Raw genomic sequence first — 14,511 nt, 5'->3', positions numbered from 1 at the left:
AACTCACTAGGAGATGGTTTTAGTTCTTGTTCTAGCATAGCTGGCCTGTCTGCCCTGGATATTAGCTGGAATCCTAAGCCTATCTTACTGGCTTGAAAAGCAGTTTTTGTACTTCTCAGTAGTAACTGATGGAGCAGAAGATAGAAGACAGAGAACAATTGAACTAAGCTGTTCAAAATAATTTCTGAGTAAGTATACATATGTGCCTTTGGAATATTCATTAAATAAGTGACTTTAGTCTTTTTAATTTTAGGGTTTAAAGCTTTTGTTTTTGTGGGGTGGGTTTTGACTGAAGGATCTGGTTATAAGTTCTGTCCTTATGATGTAGTATAGTTAACTTTGTTTTTGGGGGCTTGTATCCCGATGCTTTGAAATGTATTTTGAAATCTAACGGGACATGTCAGTTGCCAAACGGCAGTAGTTCTATAAGCTCCTCTGATGATCACTATCTGAGTCAGCCATCACAGTCAATATTCACAAGATCCTGAAGAACCACAGTGCTACGAATTAGCTAGTCAATATTTTATTGAAGGAAACTTGAATTTACTGTAGGCCTTGGAGAGAAAATGGGATGCACTCAGCTTGGTTATGACCTTTATAAAATATTTCTTTACAAAAATCATCAAACATGATTTTTATTCCCTGAAACCAAAATATTCTTTTAAATTACAATGGAAATAATGGGAGAATGATGTGAGGTAATGTTATATGTAAAATAGATATATAATTCTTTTACTATCTTTAGTATTTTTGTTTTATGACACCTTTGGGAACCCTTTGTGCTACCTGAAATGGGGATTTGCTGGTTTGTGCTTACACTTTCAACTCACAACACTATCAGAGTAGATGTTTCTATAGTTACTACCTGTATCATGCCTAGTGGGTTTACTTAGGGGAGAGTTAGGGTTAAAAGAAGTTTCCTTGTGAGTCAAAAATAATTTAAAAATTTTATTTACAAAATATTTTACATACCTCAAATGAGAATATTCTCTTATTTAAATGCAAGTAGGGGTGGGGAAGGGATAACTTTTGACTTGAACAGCAAAAGATGATGGAGAACTAAAAGAATTTAAGCTCAAGGATAATGGTTTTATTTAAAAACAGAAATGTTTATATGTATGTATATGTTGCAGCCCTTAAGGAAAAATAACAATTTTAAAAGAAGTCCTTTTATTTGAAATTCAATGTAAACAAGTATACAATCTTAAACCATGAATTCAGAGTTTTTTGTTTATTGTTTAAATGATGTGAAAGCTTTTGTTCTGTTCAAAAGCATCTGTGTCTTTGAATTCCAGGAACTTCTCAGGAACTTCTTCGCTGGTTACCCTGTAACTAGAGTGTGAGACTGAGTGACCACAAATGCACATGTTACTTCATACCGCATTATAATATTGATACTTCCATGTTAGCAAAGCCCCTTTCAAAGCCTTTTCATGTGTCCCTCATTAAGAAGCCAGCGTTACAGTGCTACATTGTTCAGAGCTGAAGGCCAATCCATAGACTTAGAGAAGGTACACTCTACACCCTGCCTCTTCCCGGCAACCCGAGGGAGGCAGTTGGGGCAAAAGGGGTGGGACCAGACGTTTCCGCCGTGTCACACTGAAGCAGACTGGGTAAGAAAGGCCAGTTGTTGTTTTTCAACTTCAAAGTGATGGAAAATTGAGGCAAAAACAATTACCATGACATAATATTCAAACAGAATTACATCAAAACCTAGTATTTACTAATGGGTTACAGGATGATGGGTAAATTATTTTTACTTTTCTGTCTTTTCAAATTTTCCTCAAAGTGCTTTGTTTGTTGGGTTTTAATCAGAAAAACGCCTCTCACTTGCCAGTTGTTAGAAAGAGAAAAGCAAAAGAAGAGCAGAGTGAGTACATGGGCAGGCAGATCTGGGAGGTTGAAGACAAAATGGAATCAAGGCTTGTTATGCAAGATAAGGAAGGAAAACTAGGTCAGGTTTTAAGATCAGGCCTCCCTGCAGATAGCCCGGTGTGAAGGACGCTTCAGCGCCTCTGGTTCTTCCTTAGTGCACTAACTCGTAGGCCAGGTAAGGATAAGAATGCCCTGTTGTTTTTACTCAATCTTAATCCTCATGAGGTAGCTGTTGTGGCATCGATGCTTTTCACCACGACTTCTTCACACTGTGTCAGTTTGTGTCAGTAACCCTTCTGTTCTGCTTTTACTTTCTTCCAACTTGGGCAACACAACTGCAGTGTAGCCTTCGGTGGATGGCTAGAAGGGAAATAGAATACTTAATACTGTCAAACGGTAAAAAACCAGATAAAAAGTATGTGGATGGGATCTTACTTCCCCAGACCATTTTACCTTCTCTTGAAGAATAGATGGCTTATGGAGAATGCTTTCATTCACTTCCATCGACCGTCCTCTAACACAGCTATTCAAAGAAAAAATTGCTTTGAAGAAAAATACTACCTTCTTTGTTTCCCCAAAATTGTGGTTAAAAAGTAACTCACCTAGACATGGTGTATTCTTCTCCATCAGAGCAGTAAATCTTACACAGAGGTGCAAGTTCTGTTAGAAACTGTGCCCCCTGATAATAAAAGGGAAGAAAAAGTTAATTGATGTACATTTTCACTTTTCTTTGTGAGGCAGCCCTCAGAGTTACAATAGGATATATTCCTGGAATTAGCGTTTTAAATAAAAATGACTTAAGTACAGAAAAACCATTCATTTATTCAAATACTTATATACTAAATGCCTCTATGGGCTAGGCACCACCCTAGGCTCTAGAGGAAAAAGCAGACTAAGACAAATGTGATAATAGGTAGTTTAGTTACATATTAAGAATATATTTTATCTTAACATTATACTTTATATTTAACTGTACATGAGAAAGCTGCACATAGCCAAGTGTAAAGATTTCAAAAGGGTAGGAAAATCTTACCAATAAGCAGTAATATAAAATTCAACATTATAGAGAATGACAGCAACATTGTACAAAGTTAGTTTCATTAAGATTCCTACCTTATTTTTATATTAGAACTTAACAGAGAAAGGAACTTCTTTATTAGGTCAATCACTAAGACTTTCTGAAGAAGGGATATTTTTCTAATTAAAAAAAATGCAATTTGAGGAATATTTGGGAAGCAGAAAAGTTTTAAGTAGTAGATAAGAGTCACTTACCCATTATCCTATAACCCGCTAGCAAATACTACATTTTGACATATGTCTGTTTGAGTGTTGTGGCACGGTTATACTTTCATGTACTCCACTGTATGGATATATCTGGGGAGGTTCTGACAAATAAGTACTGAGTCGGCCAAAAAGTTCATTCAGGTTTTTCCCTAACGTGAAAAACCCGAGCGAACTTTTTGGCCAACCCAATACAAGGAGGCTCATGGGAAGTGGATGCAAGCATGTCTGATGTGTTGCCCTTTTTTTCCCATGAATTTTTACTGCAGTGAACATCTGAGGTCAAGATGCTGTTCTTTATGGCCTCTTTCCCACTCACAACATTATTAGACAGCCTTCAGGTGTTACTGCATGCACTTCACTCCTCTGCCTGTGGGTACTTCGTTTCAAAATACTAGTCAGTGTGACTCCCCACTTTTAGGAGGAGGGGCTGGGGACTTGTCCCAGATGGTTTGTCTACCACTGGCTCTGTGTCAGAAAGAAGTGTTTTAACCCCTTTTTGTCACCTCCCATGGGAGAATAAATGATGAGCAGTGCTGAGATGTGATCAAAGCTTATCTACAGTGGGTTCCATATGCAGGTCCCTCTCTGTTCCTCAGAAGTAACAACAGTGTTACTATTTTGGACAAAGATTTATCACAGGAACATCACAAGCACTAACTGTTTTACTTGCAATTTGTAGACTTTTAAGAATGGTCTATGCTTTTTAAAGTCCACTTGCTTCTTGAGTGAGGAAAAATCAATAATTATAAGGCAGGTTATTAGGGGCCTTCAGGACTACAAAGGGCAGTATAAACAAGGGTCTTCCAGAACACTGAGGGTAATTAGCAGAAACTCTTAGTATGAACTCAGTAAATGAAGGACCTAAATCACCAACTGAAACTTTCCTATCCAGGGGGGTTTGTCAGGATAGTTTAGTATGGTATTGAGTTGTCCTTGGTGTGATACCCTCCTTTAACAATAAAATGTCCATCCTTCCTAAAGTTGTAGAGGGCAGAGGTAACATTTTCTATAACTAAACACTACGTGGAGGAGGAGAGTGTAGCTAGATGTGTATTAAATTGGCAGTGATTTAGGAATGGGAAATGATACGAAGCAAATACTGTATATTTTCTCAGACTGATTTTTTTTTTTCACTACCTCAGGACTTTTTTTACTTTTAAGTTCACATGTGAAAATATACGATAAAGAAGTATTGATCACCTAAATTTTATAGAATTCGAAATACTGGCTTAACAAAACTACAAAGGACAAAATATCTTGCTATATTGGTATTAGAGTTGTTCTTTCAAAGGCCCAGCTTCTCCATCCTTCATCCTGGAGATGATAGGGATGGTGGCCCAGAAGCTAATATGACAGATAATATACCTTCTGAAATACTTCATTTTTGGGGCCTGAGAATTTCTTTAGAGTTTACGTAGTCTTAAAGTCATCTCTAACTGCCAGGGAAGTATGCTGAGCATACATTACTGGGTTCTAAGACTGGCTGGCTCTATCATTATTATGATAATAGAGGATTTAAGTAGAGAAATACAGGAACATACCGGCTTAAATTTCCCAGAGACTTTGCTCTGAAGTCTGCTACAGTTGGTACTGATTTGATAGGAAATGCTTTTAATTGCTTTTCCACTTTGAAGAACTAGATGGGATCCTGCCAGTGTGATGACACATATTCTACGAGGAGCAAAAATTGATCCTGTATTATTGCTTGGTATGATTCTTCCTCCTATAACACCGTATTCCTACTGGCACAAGAATAGCTGAGCTGACATTTGTTCAGTCAGCCTATCATTTCCCCCCATTTTCCTCTGGCTACTATTGTAGCTTAACTGAAGAAAAGAATGCAGTAATAAAAATGGAGAAAATGGGACTGAATTTCCTTCCCCAAAAGGGAAGAGTACCAGAGGTGTTTAGACAGCGCTGAGGAGGAAGAGAGAAAAGTAAGGCATGCTGGTATGTACAGGATACCATCTGCGCTTCTACCCTAGCCCTCTCCATGGGCTTGGGCAATTCTGTGGTTAGGCACAGGCTGCTTACTTGAGGTAGTAGCCGACTGAGGGTGTGGTCCTCCGTTTGGATGTTTGGGTAATCAAGTTTATTTGTTTAGCGTAGGCACTGCAAGACTCATTCTTGTCAACCAAACTCCTAGTATAAATAATACCATCTCAGTACAGTGGAAGATAATCATTTAATGAATATTTATTCAATACAAGACCGTACCAGGCTACAATGCCAGAAAAAAATTTTTTTTGGTAATTTAAAATTCCCAATTTTCTTACCGGTTAGAGTGTTGTAGTATACAGTGGTCCTCACAGGGTTTTCCTTTGACATCTAGAAGAAATGAATGAGTCTGATGGCTGTTGAGTCAATATTTACTTCCACTGTCTAGTACTTTCTTTGGTTCATAGAGGTAGTTAATTATGAAGGTTGGACACATTCATCACTGGTATCCCTTCATTACTCAAAACGATATACCTAAAGGCTTACCATAAAGTATTTAAAGATATCTGGTCCAGATGGAATCCTTCATTCAATGTTAAAATGGTGATTAACTCTTTGCTCCACCTGTTTTTATCCTCACTTTAAAATGAGTACAATCATTATTTCTATTAGAAAAAAAAAGTGATTAGTAATGTATTCTTTATTTAATTTAGTAGCATGTTTTGTTGGTCGAGTTTAGAGAGATGAACTTATCCTGGTTCGCCCAGGACTGTCCTGATCTTAGCGCTGAAAGTAATGGATTCCGGAAAACACCTCAATCCAGGGTAAACCGGACGGTTGGTTACACTAAGTCTGGCTAATAAAACGTATGCTATTGTAAAATATTTCAGTATTGTAAAAGATGAGTACACCTATTATTCCTAAATGAATGGGAGGAAGTTGGGTTAGAGGAGGGTCCCCAACGATGCTCTCATCACTGATATTTGCTGGGTACACAAAGCTATACAACAGGATACCTACTTCTAAGTGGCAAATGTGTAATACCAGTGACTTCCTTTAAGTAAAACTGTTAGATTCTGCTTTCTAAATGACTCTACTCTAACCCACCCTCTTCTCTCCATCCCTATGCCTCTACCCTAGTTCAGACCGCTACCATTTAAATCAGTTTATGTATCGCCTCTTCTTGGAGGACTGAGCCCCTCAAATCCCTTTAGGCACTCATGGAGATTGCAACCCAGCTCCTGCCTCCCTCGGGGATCTCACCTTAGCCTACCATCTTCCCGCAAGCAACCCAACCTCGTGAACTCGCACTGCGCTCGCCCTACCCAGCATGCACCCTGCTGTTTTCCACGTCTTTGCAAATGCCATTCCCTTGGCCTACAGGGGAACAGAGAGATCCAGTTCCTTCTGACGTAGGGAGGAAGCGCTGGGGAGGGCGCGTGTGGCTTATGATCTGTCATCATAGTCCCTATACTGTCAGACAAACTGGGCCCAGAGGAGACTATCATTCTCCACTTACCCGCTTTGTACCAGCGAGTGAAGTAACGATCCACAAGCGACGGCACTGCGGGCTCCACAGCCAAGGCGGCCTCAGGGGTCTCGGGCTCGGTAGCCATGGCGACCTCAGGTGCTGCAAGCCCCGCCCCCTGGGGACCAGTACTCTTCCTCCCGCTTGCCACGGAGCAAGGTGTCTTTCCGGCGTGTAGCCCGGGACACGCGCTGTGCGCACGCGTGCTGCTCCCCAGGCTCTGCAAGCTCCATCCACCCGTGCCACTTACTGAGCTTTGGGGTCTGACGTCAAAGCGGGGTTCAAACACAATAGGCTAGTCAGTAGGATGTAGGGATAGGGGGCAGCGGCCAGCGCCGCTCCTCACAAATCTTTGCGGGCGACGAAGAAGGCAGGCTACAGCCCCCCCCGCCCCGCCTCGCGGCGTCACTCCCGCGCCGCTCGGCGCGTGTCGGGGTATCTTCGCTTGCGAGTACGTGTTTCGCCGGTCGCCCCTCCGCCCGGCTTCAGCCACTACCGGAGGGGGTCGAGCGGCCCGGCGGCTCGGAGACCCAGTGCGCGTCGCGAGAGCTCAGAAGCAGCGGACAGGGAGAGGCCCGTGCGCAGCCCTGGGCGGACGCACCGCTGTTTGGGGGTCCTCAGAGCGCGGCGCAGGTGAGCGTTCGAGCGACCTAGCTAGGGTGGGGGCACGGAAACGGGCCCTATCCGCCAGAGGGTGTCCTGATGAAGGGGACCCTTTAGCGCCCAACCGCTGCCCGCTGCTGGTCTGGAGTGAAGTGCGGCTTGACCACCTCTGCCCTCCTTGAGTCCTCTTTCTGCAGACTTGCCGCCTGCTGCACCCGCGGCCATCAGTGGGCTCTGCGCGGCGCGGCAGGAGGGGGAATGACATGCTGCTCCCCCAGCTGCACACTTACCCAGTCTCCGGATTCCTTGCAGTTGCAGACAATACCGCCGAGCCAAGTTATGCACCAATTAAAAAGCAACAATGCATGATAGAAGGTGACGGTAGTAGAGAGAAGTTCAGGTACTGTGCTGCGAGTCCCTTCTCGCATCTGCAACTTTTCCTTGGAGATGTTGTCCCTGTGCATTTCCATGTAACGTGGTATCTTATGTGGCCCTCTCCCCCGTTAAGCTGTGACCTCTGAGGAGGCAGTGACTGTCAGTCATCTCTTGTCCAGACTAGCACTTAGCAAGTGCTCAGTCGGTATTTGATGTAGGCCACAAACCGGATCGTAGGATTACGTACTATGTAAAGGATTCAAACCGTACACTGACAGGCAGGGCAGTAACCAGTGAATAGTTTACTGTGAAAGTGTGGGCAAAAGGGAAGCAGACACACGGTTTCAGCTTGGAGGACAGAGAAAGTAGGAATGCCATGTCCCCAGAGGGGAAATTAGTTTGGTGGAGAATAGCAGGTACTTCATTTAACAGGTTGAATTTGATGTGCTTTTGAGAAATCCTTGTGGTAACAGCAGGAGGTTGAGAATGTGAGCTTAGTGTTCAGTTTAGGGAGGGTCAGGGCTAGACATTTAGATCTACTAAGCATATTAGTGATCTGTTTGGTACTTGTGGTCATGGGCATGATAATTAGCCAAGAGGTGGATGGATGAAGGAGCAAGGGAAGAAAATAGAGGCATTGTCAGAAATTTCAGAGAGGATCCAGAATTAATCTATGGAGTGGAGAGATCTTTAGCGCATTTAAGGGCTGAGAAAGGATGAGTCATTTGAGGGCAGGGGAGTTTGGAGATTCCAGATGTAAAAGAAAGGGTACTGATAAGCCAAGGCCCTGGGGGATTTTGGAGGGTTCTCCTTTGCTGGCCTTGAAAAAGAGTAGGACACTTCTGAGAAGGTAAGGGAATAAGCATGATAGGTGTGAAATTTTAGAGAAGTTCATTTTGAGGCTGGAAGGGTTGGGGAGGAAGGAGATGAATGATGAGCTGCCCTTGTGTCACCAAGTCTAAGCTTGTACTGCTCACCACACGACAGGCCAATAATCGAGAGACGAGTTGCTGGGGCAAGGAATAACGACTTTATTCGGAAAGCCAGCAAACCAAGATGGTGGGCTCGTGCCCCCAAAGAACCATCTTGCCTGAGTTAGAATTCAGGCTTCTTTTATACTAAAAGGGGAGGGAGTAAAGTCAAACATTTCCTGGTTCCCATCAGCCTCCAGAGGGTTATGTGTTAATTTCTTCCTCCCTGCAGTCATCCACAGGTGGGCCTGGTCAGGATGTTTCTTGTGAGCTAAACAAAAGTATTTTAGCTTAATGCTCATTACCTGGGAGTCAGGGTTCTGAGAGTTGGGTGATTATGTATAATTTAAGCTTATAGGCTGCATCCCTTTAGTGATTAACTTGTAACAGAACACAAAAGGCTCTTCCCTATTACACTTGGCCAGTGATTTTGAAAACTCAGTGATTTGAGAACTCAGGTTGTTTGATATGTTTGTCAGTCAGGGTCCAGTCAGGAAAGTAGAAACCACACAATATTTCAACAGAATTTAAAACGACGAATTCGTTAAATAGCTGCTGGAGGAACAAAAAGCAAAAGGGAGCAGTGAAGTAACTAAAAAAGTAAACTGATGGAAGAAGTCACAACACTTAGCTAGGTCTGAGGATCAAAACAAGGGAAGCCATTGGGGTTATCATGACCTAACCTTGGAGGAGAGGCATTATAAAACTGGTGTTGATAACTCTGGAATTCAGAGGAGGAGCTCCATGTTACTAGATTTCAGGCACCTGGAGGGGGGGGCACCTGCCTGGTTAGTGCTGGTACCTCTGGGGTGCTTGTTATCATGATGGTCATGGGAGTGCTGGAGGCTGGACCCAAGGGCCCCTGGAAGGATGAAGGCCCATTGCTGGGGCGATATTGACTGAAACAGCAAGGTAACAGGAAAAAGGGAGTCCTCCTCAGCTGCTTCTGCCTTGGCCTTCCAAATTCTTACGCTGGGGTCCACGGACCCCAGAGCTCCACAGATTGTTGGTGAATAGAATCCAAGTTCACAGGGAGACATTTTGATGCTCTGATCATGGCAACAATAGCAGCATAATTATTATTAGTTAAACCAGGATGAAGTACACCTGGTCTTCTGTCGCCTGTTTTCATCTCTTGCTACTCTGTCCGGTGTTTACTCTCCTCTAGTCAGACATCCTCTCATCTCAAATCTACCCATCCTCTCAGATCTATGTCAGTGGTCATCTTTATGTTACTTCAAGATGAAAGATAATGTAATTTTTATATGCTTTCAAAAACCCAAGCTTTCTATATAGAATCAGATCTAAATAAAAAGTCTTCATGGTGTAATACAGGTTCGAATAATTTCTAGAAGTTCTTGAAAATACATGTCATGAAAGCTTACAAAACCATTGTTTGCCTTGATTCTCTTCCTCGCTTCCACCATGTGTGGGCTTGCCTTCCTCTTAACCCACATTTTATGTTGTCTCACTCATTCTACACTTAACATTTTATCTGCTATGTAGTATAAGGATTAATTCATGTTTATTCTTTCATTGTCATAAGTATGAAATGCAAGATGAGAGAATTCACCTTGGATTAAGGTGACAAGAAGGCCAGTGTGGACTGTGTAATTGTCACCCCTACCATAAGTTAGGGACTTCCAATTATAGTATAAACCTTAAAGGGGTCTGGATGTAAATATACAGCACGTTAACTTTTTTCTTTTCCTCTTAGATAATTTATACGTTAAAACAAGTCTGATTTTGCCAGACCAAAGTAGACTTCCTATTGATCGTTATTTTCTCAGCTTTTCTATTGCCCTGGTGAAAATCAGGCCGGGAAAGTGGAGTAATGCGAAGTAGTTATATCTGGTTATCAAGCTCCTCGACTTGTTGGTCATCATTTTGAAGTATACTGTTGTAATTTCATAGTGTCTTCTTTTCTCCCTGAGAGCAATAAATGCTTTTCCTTTCTTTTTTTTAAAAAAATATTTATTTATTTATTTATTTGGTTGTGCTGGGTCTTAGTTGTGGCACTCGGGCTCCTTAGTTGCAGCAGGCGGGCTCCTTAGTTGCAGCATGCAAACTCTTACTTGCGGCATGCATGTGGGATCTAGTTCCCTGACCAGGGATCAAACCCGGGCTCCCTGCATTGGGAGTGCAGAGTCTTAACCACTGCGCCACCAGGGAGGTCCCATAAATGCTTTTCTTTATTTCTATGTTTGATTTCAATTTTAATTTTTTAATGAAGATATAGAGCCAGATTATAAATAAATGTAGTTGGTGGTATTAAAGTAATTTTATTTTCTTCAACTGCCAGGATATATATGTGGATTTTTATATTACTTTGTAAATCTGTCAAGTTATGAAAACATCCTCATGTGCAAAAATAAAGTGTTTTCTCATTCATTGCATTCTTCTCAACTTTCCTGCAGAATAACTGATCTTAAATCTTTTTTGAAGAGAAAACTCTGAAGTTGAGAATCTTGCCTCTTTCAAAGAGTGAGACTGTAAAATAGATTTCACAGCCTCAATTTGTAGACCATAGATTTACACAATTGACTATGTTGCTACCACTCATCTCTGTGTGGGTTCAGATTAGATCATTTTTTTTTCCTTTTCTTTCTTGGTTATTCTAACTTCTCTGCTCCCTGAATCATTTGGCTTATATTGGAGTGTCATTTATCGCTACTAAGCTGTTTCTATTTCTCAGAGAAATAAAAGCTTCATCCAGAGAGATTTGTATATATTTGCCACATATATACAATGGAATATTACTCAGCCATAAAAAGGAACAAAATTGAGATATCTGTAGTGAGGTGGTTGGACCTAGAGTCTGTCATACAGAGTGAAGTAAGTCAGAAAGAGAAAAACAAATACCCTATGTTAACACATATATAGGGAATCTAAGAAAAAATAAAAAGGTCATGAAGAACCTAGGGGTAAGATGGGAATAAAGACACAGACCTACTAGAGAATGGACTTGAGGATATGGGGAGGGAGAAGGGTAAGCTGTGACAAAGTGAGAGCGTGGCATGGACATATATACACTACCAAACGTAAAATAGATAGCTAGTGGGAAGCAGCCGCATAGCACAGGAAGATCAACTCGGTGTTTTGTGACCACCTAGAGGGGTGGGATAGGGAGGGTGGGAGGGAGGGAGATGCAAGAGGGAAGAGATATGGGAACATATGTATATTTATAACTGATTTACTTTGTTATAAAGCAGAAAATGACACACCATTGTAAAGCAATTTTACTCCAATAAAGATGTTTAAAAAGAGAGATATTTGTACTTTTCTTTCAGGAGTCGCTTCATCATGAGAAATCTGAAGTTATTTCGGAGCTTGGAGTTCAGGGATATTCAGTCTCCAGGGAAACCTCAGTGCTTTCTCTCCGAACTGAACAAGACACAGTGCTCCTTGGCTCAGAACATGGACTGATAGAAGTAGACCCTGTCACAAGAGAGGTAAGTTACTGATGGAGGATGCTAGCACTTTGCATGACTCTTGACTTGTCTTTTTCCAAACTTGCTTCCCCAAATACTATGTCCTTTAAATCTTTCTGAATTTATGTCCCGCCAAATGAATACTCCCTTCGCTTTATACTGATGTCATATTAGGCATAACTTAACTAGTACCCTATCTTTTAGTCTGCTTCTGTTTTAATCTAAGTTGGCAAAACTCTGACATTGTATTTTGTGGGGGTGCCCTACTTTTTACCCTTTCTACCATGTAAATACTATCTATTAACAGTTCTCAATTGGGAATGCAGATGAAAATTTCCTGTAGGGCTTTTTAAACTGTTTTAGTCACCATCTCATGCCAAGTAAATCAGAATCTTCACTTCTGGAGCTTGAGCGTATGTATATTTAAAAGCTCTTTAGGTTGATTCTGATATCTTCCCTTAATTATATTTTACTACTAATGTATTTTAGGTGATTACATTCTTAGTCCCCTTTCCCCATACCATGTCCATTTTAGGAAATCATAGTTATCAGGTTCATGTTTTATTGGATATTTTCAAAGATACCAGGCTTTTATGTTTGCGTGGCACAAAGGTCATATTAACTGTGTTTTGTGTTAAAGGTGGTAGTGTTGTGATATTTCTCAAATGAAAGTTTGGGTTTTAATCTAGGAAAAAACATTTTAGAAAGCTTTTATATTATAAAAGAAACATTAAAAAGTATTTCTGGAAGTGTTGTGAATTGTTTGTGAAAATAGATTGACTTAATTTGCATATTTGTTTGTTTTGGTGAAAGGTGAAAAATGAAAAATGACACTCCTTTGGTGGCAGAAGGCTTTCTCCCAGAGGATGGAAGTGGCTGCATTGTTGGTATTCAGGAGTTGCTGGATCACGAGTCTGTGTGTGTGGCCACAGCCTCTGGAGATGTCCTACTTTGCAATTTCAACACACACCAGGTAAGTGGAAGAGACCAGTGAGGAGGAAATCTTAGGCATCCTCAAATGCCTTTTTTTGTTTCATGTCACTAGTTTTTCGTAGAAGTTTAAAATGTCAGGAGCCATAATATTTAAGCATTTTGCAAGTTAAAGTCTTTGCATTATATAATCCTTTACAGAAAATTGTTGGCATGGCTTTAGCTATATTTCAGGGTTTTTCTAAAAGTCAGTTTTGTCTACTGCATTTATTAATTAGAACAATCAGAACATTCCAAATAAGAACTTAAAAACTCAAACCTGGCCATTCTTGTATGGTATAGCTCACCTCTTACTAGAATCTGATCCTGAGTTGTAACCTTTATTTCTCTATTTATGAAGTCGTTGAAGTGTTTATATGGCTTATGTTTTCTTTTATGAATGCTGAGTAAGCCTCTCCTTGATGGCTAACTTTAAGAGTCCCTGCACTACAGGTGCTAAGGTGATAATGCTATCATTATGTGCACATCTTGTGACTACCAGAGAAGATAGATTTCAACCCTTTGCCTCCTTCTCTACTTAGCATAAGGCTGAGTTTCTGGATTTCTATCCTCACCTTCTTGACAGCTTTTTAAACTTTGTTGATTGCTCCCTTAGTTGTGATCTCTTTAACATGGATGTATCACAAGTCATATTACTAATCATAGGATAATAGCAGCTGACATTTATTAAATGTTTACAATGCGCCAGGCACTTTTTCAAGTGTTTTTCATGCAAAATTGTATTTAATCTTCACTATATCCTTATGAGGTAGATTGTTGTTTTTCCATTCTTCAGAAGAGGAAATTGAGGCACAGAGGGCTTAAATGACTAGGCCAAGGTCAAACAGTTATCATGTGGGATTTAAACCCTGGCAGTCTAACTCTGGCACCTTTGCTTTTAACGGTTCCATTTAGTCAAACAACAAATCTTGTTCTCAGTTCATGGTGATAAATATCAAAGCCATCAAGTATAACTTAATTAGTATTTCTCACATTTAAAAGGTATGCTTTTACTTTCAAAACATTTTGTAGAACTTTTTCCTAATTACTGAGCTCCTCCAATCCATTGGTCTCCACCAGATGGTGCTGATCCTCCATATTTGTGGCATCACAGTGTCTGCAAGACAGAATCCATGTTCCTTATTGTGCCTCATAAGACCTTTCACTATCTGTTCCCCAAATTCCTTTTTAGCCTCACCTCCCACCCCCATCATTCCTGTGTGTATATATACCTTATGCTCTAGTTGCAGCTGATTTTTAACTGCTCTTTTTAACTGCACATTTTTCCCCCAGTCTCTTCCTCCTAGCCCTATTCCTACCCTTCAAAGCACCTCCTCAGAGAGGAGGCCCTGGACTCTCCGGGGCCGTTTGTCAGTCTCTGCTCTGGGCCCCCACTTAATTCCCAGAGACCTCGGTTACATCCCTAACCCTGCTGTAGAGGCATCTTTTATCTCTCTTTTATCTCCTTAACGGGAGGAATGGAGTGCCCGTAGTCACCTCCAGTCCCTATGGTCTGTATCATGCCTGGTCTTTTAAT

The 14,511-nt window shown here is 41.1% G+C and overlaps 1 protein-coding gene and 1 pseudogene across 1 annotated transcript in view; one reads left to right on the top strand and one right to left on the bottom strand.

The window, feature by feature from the left end:
* Positions 1-2,093: 2,093 nt before the first annotated feature.
* Positions 2,094-6,713, bottom strand: LOC103069444 (protein FAM206A-like; annotated as a pseudogene).
* LOC103069718 (elongator complex protein 1-like) overlaps positions 6,712-14,511 on the top strand; it is a 42,443-nt gene continuing 34,643 nt past the window's right edge. Inside the window, 3 exon segments of the mRNA XM_082931491.1 lie at positions 6,712-6,753; positions 7,115-7,258; positions 7,426-7,628. Of these exon segments, the coding sequence (XP_082787617.1) occupies positions 6,712-6,753; positions 7,115-7,258; positions 7,426-7,628 (389 nt within the window).

This window comes from Lipotes vexillifer, unplaced genomic scaffold (genome assembly GCF_000442215.2).
Source record: "Lipotes vexillifer unplaced genomic scaffold, Lipotes_vexillifer_v1.1 scaffold1801, whole genome shotgun sequence".
Lineage (NCBI taxonomy): Eukaryota > Metazoa > Chordata > Mammalia > Artiodactyla > Lipotidae > Lipotes > Lipotes vexillifer.
The sequence above is the reverse complement of the archived record's forward strand: the minus strand, read 5'-3'. Positions and strand labels throughout refer to the sequence as shown.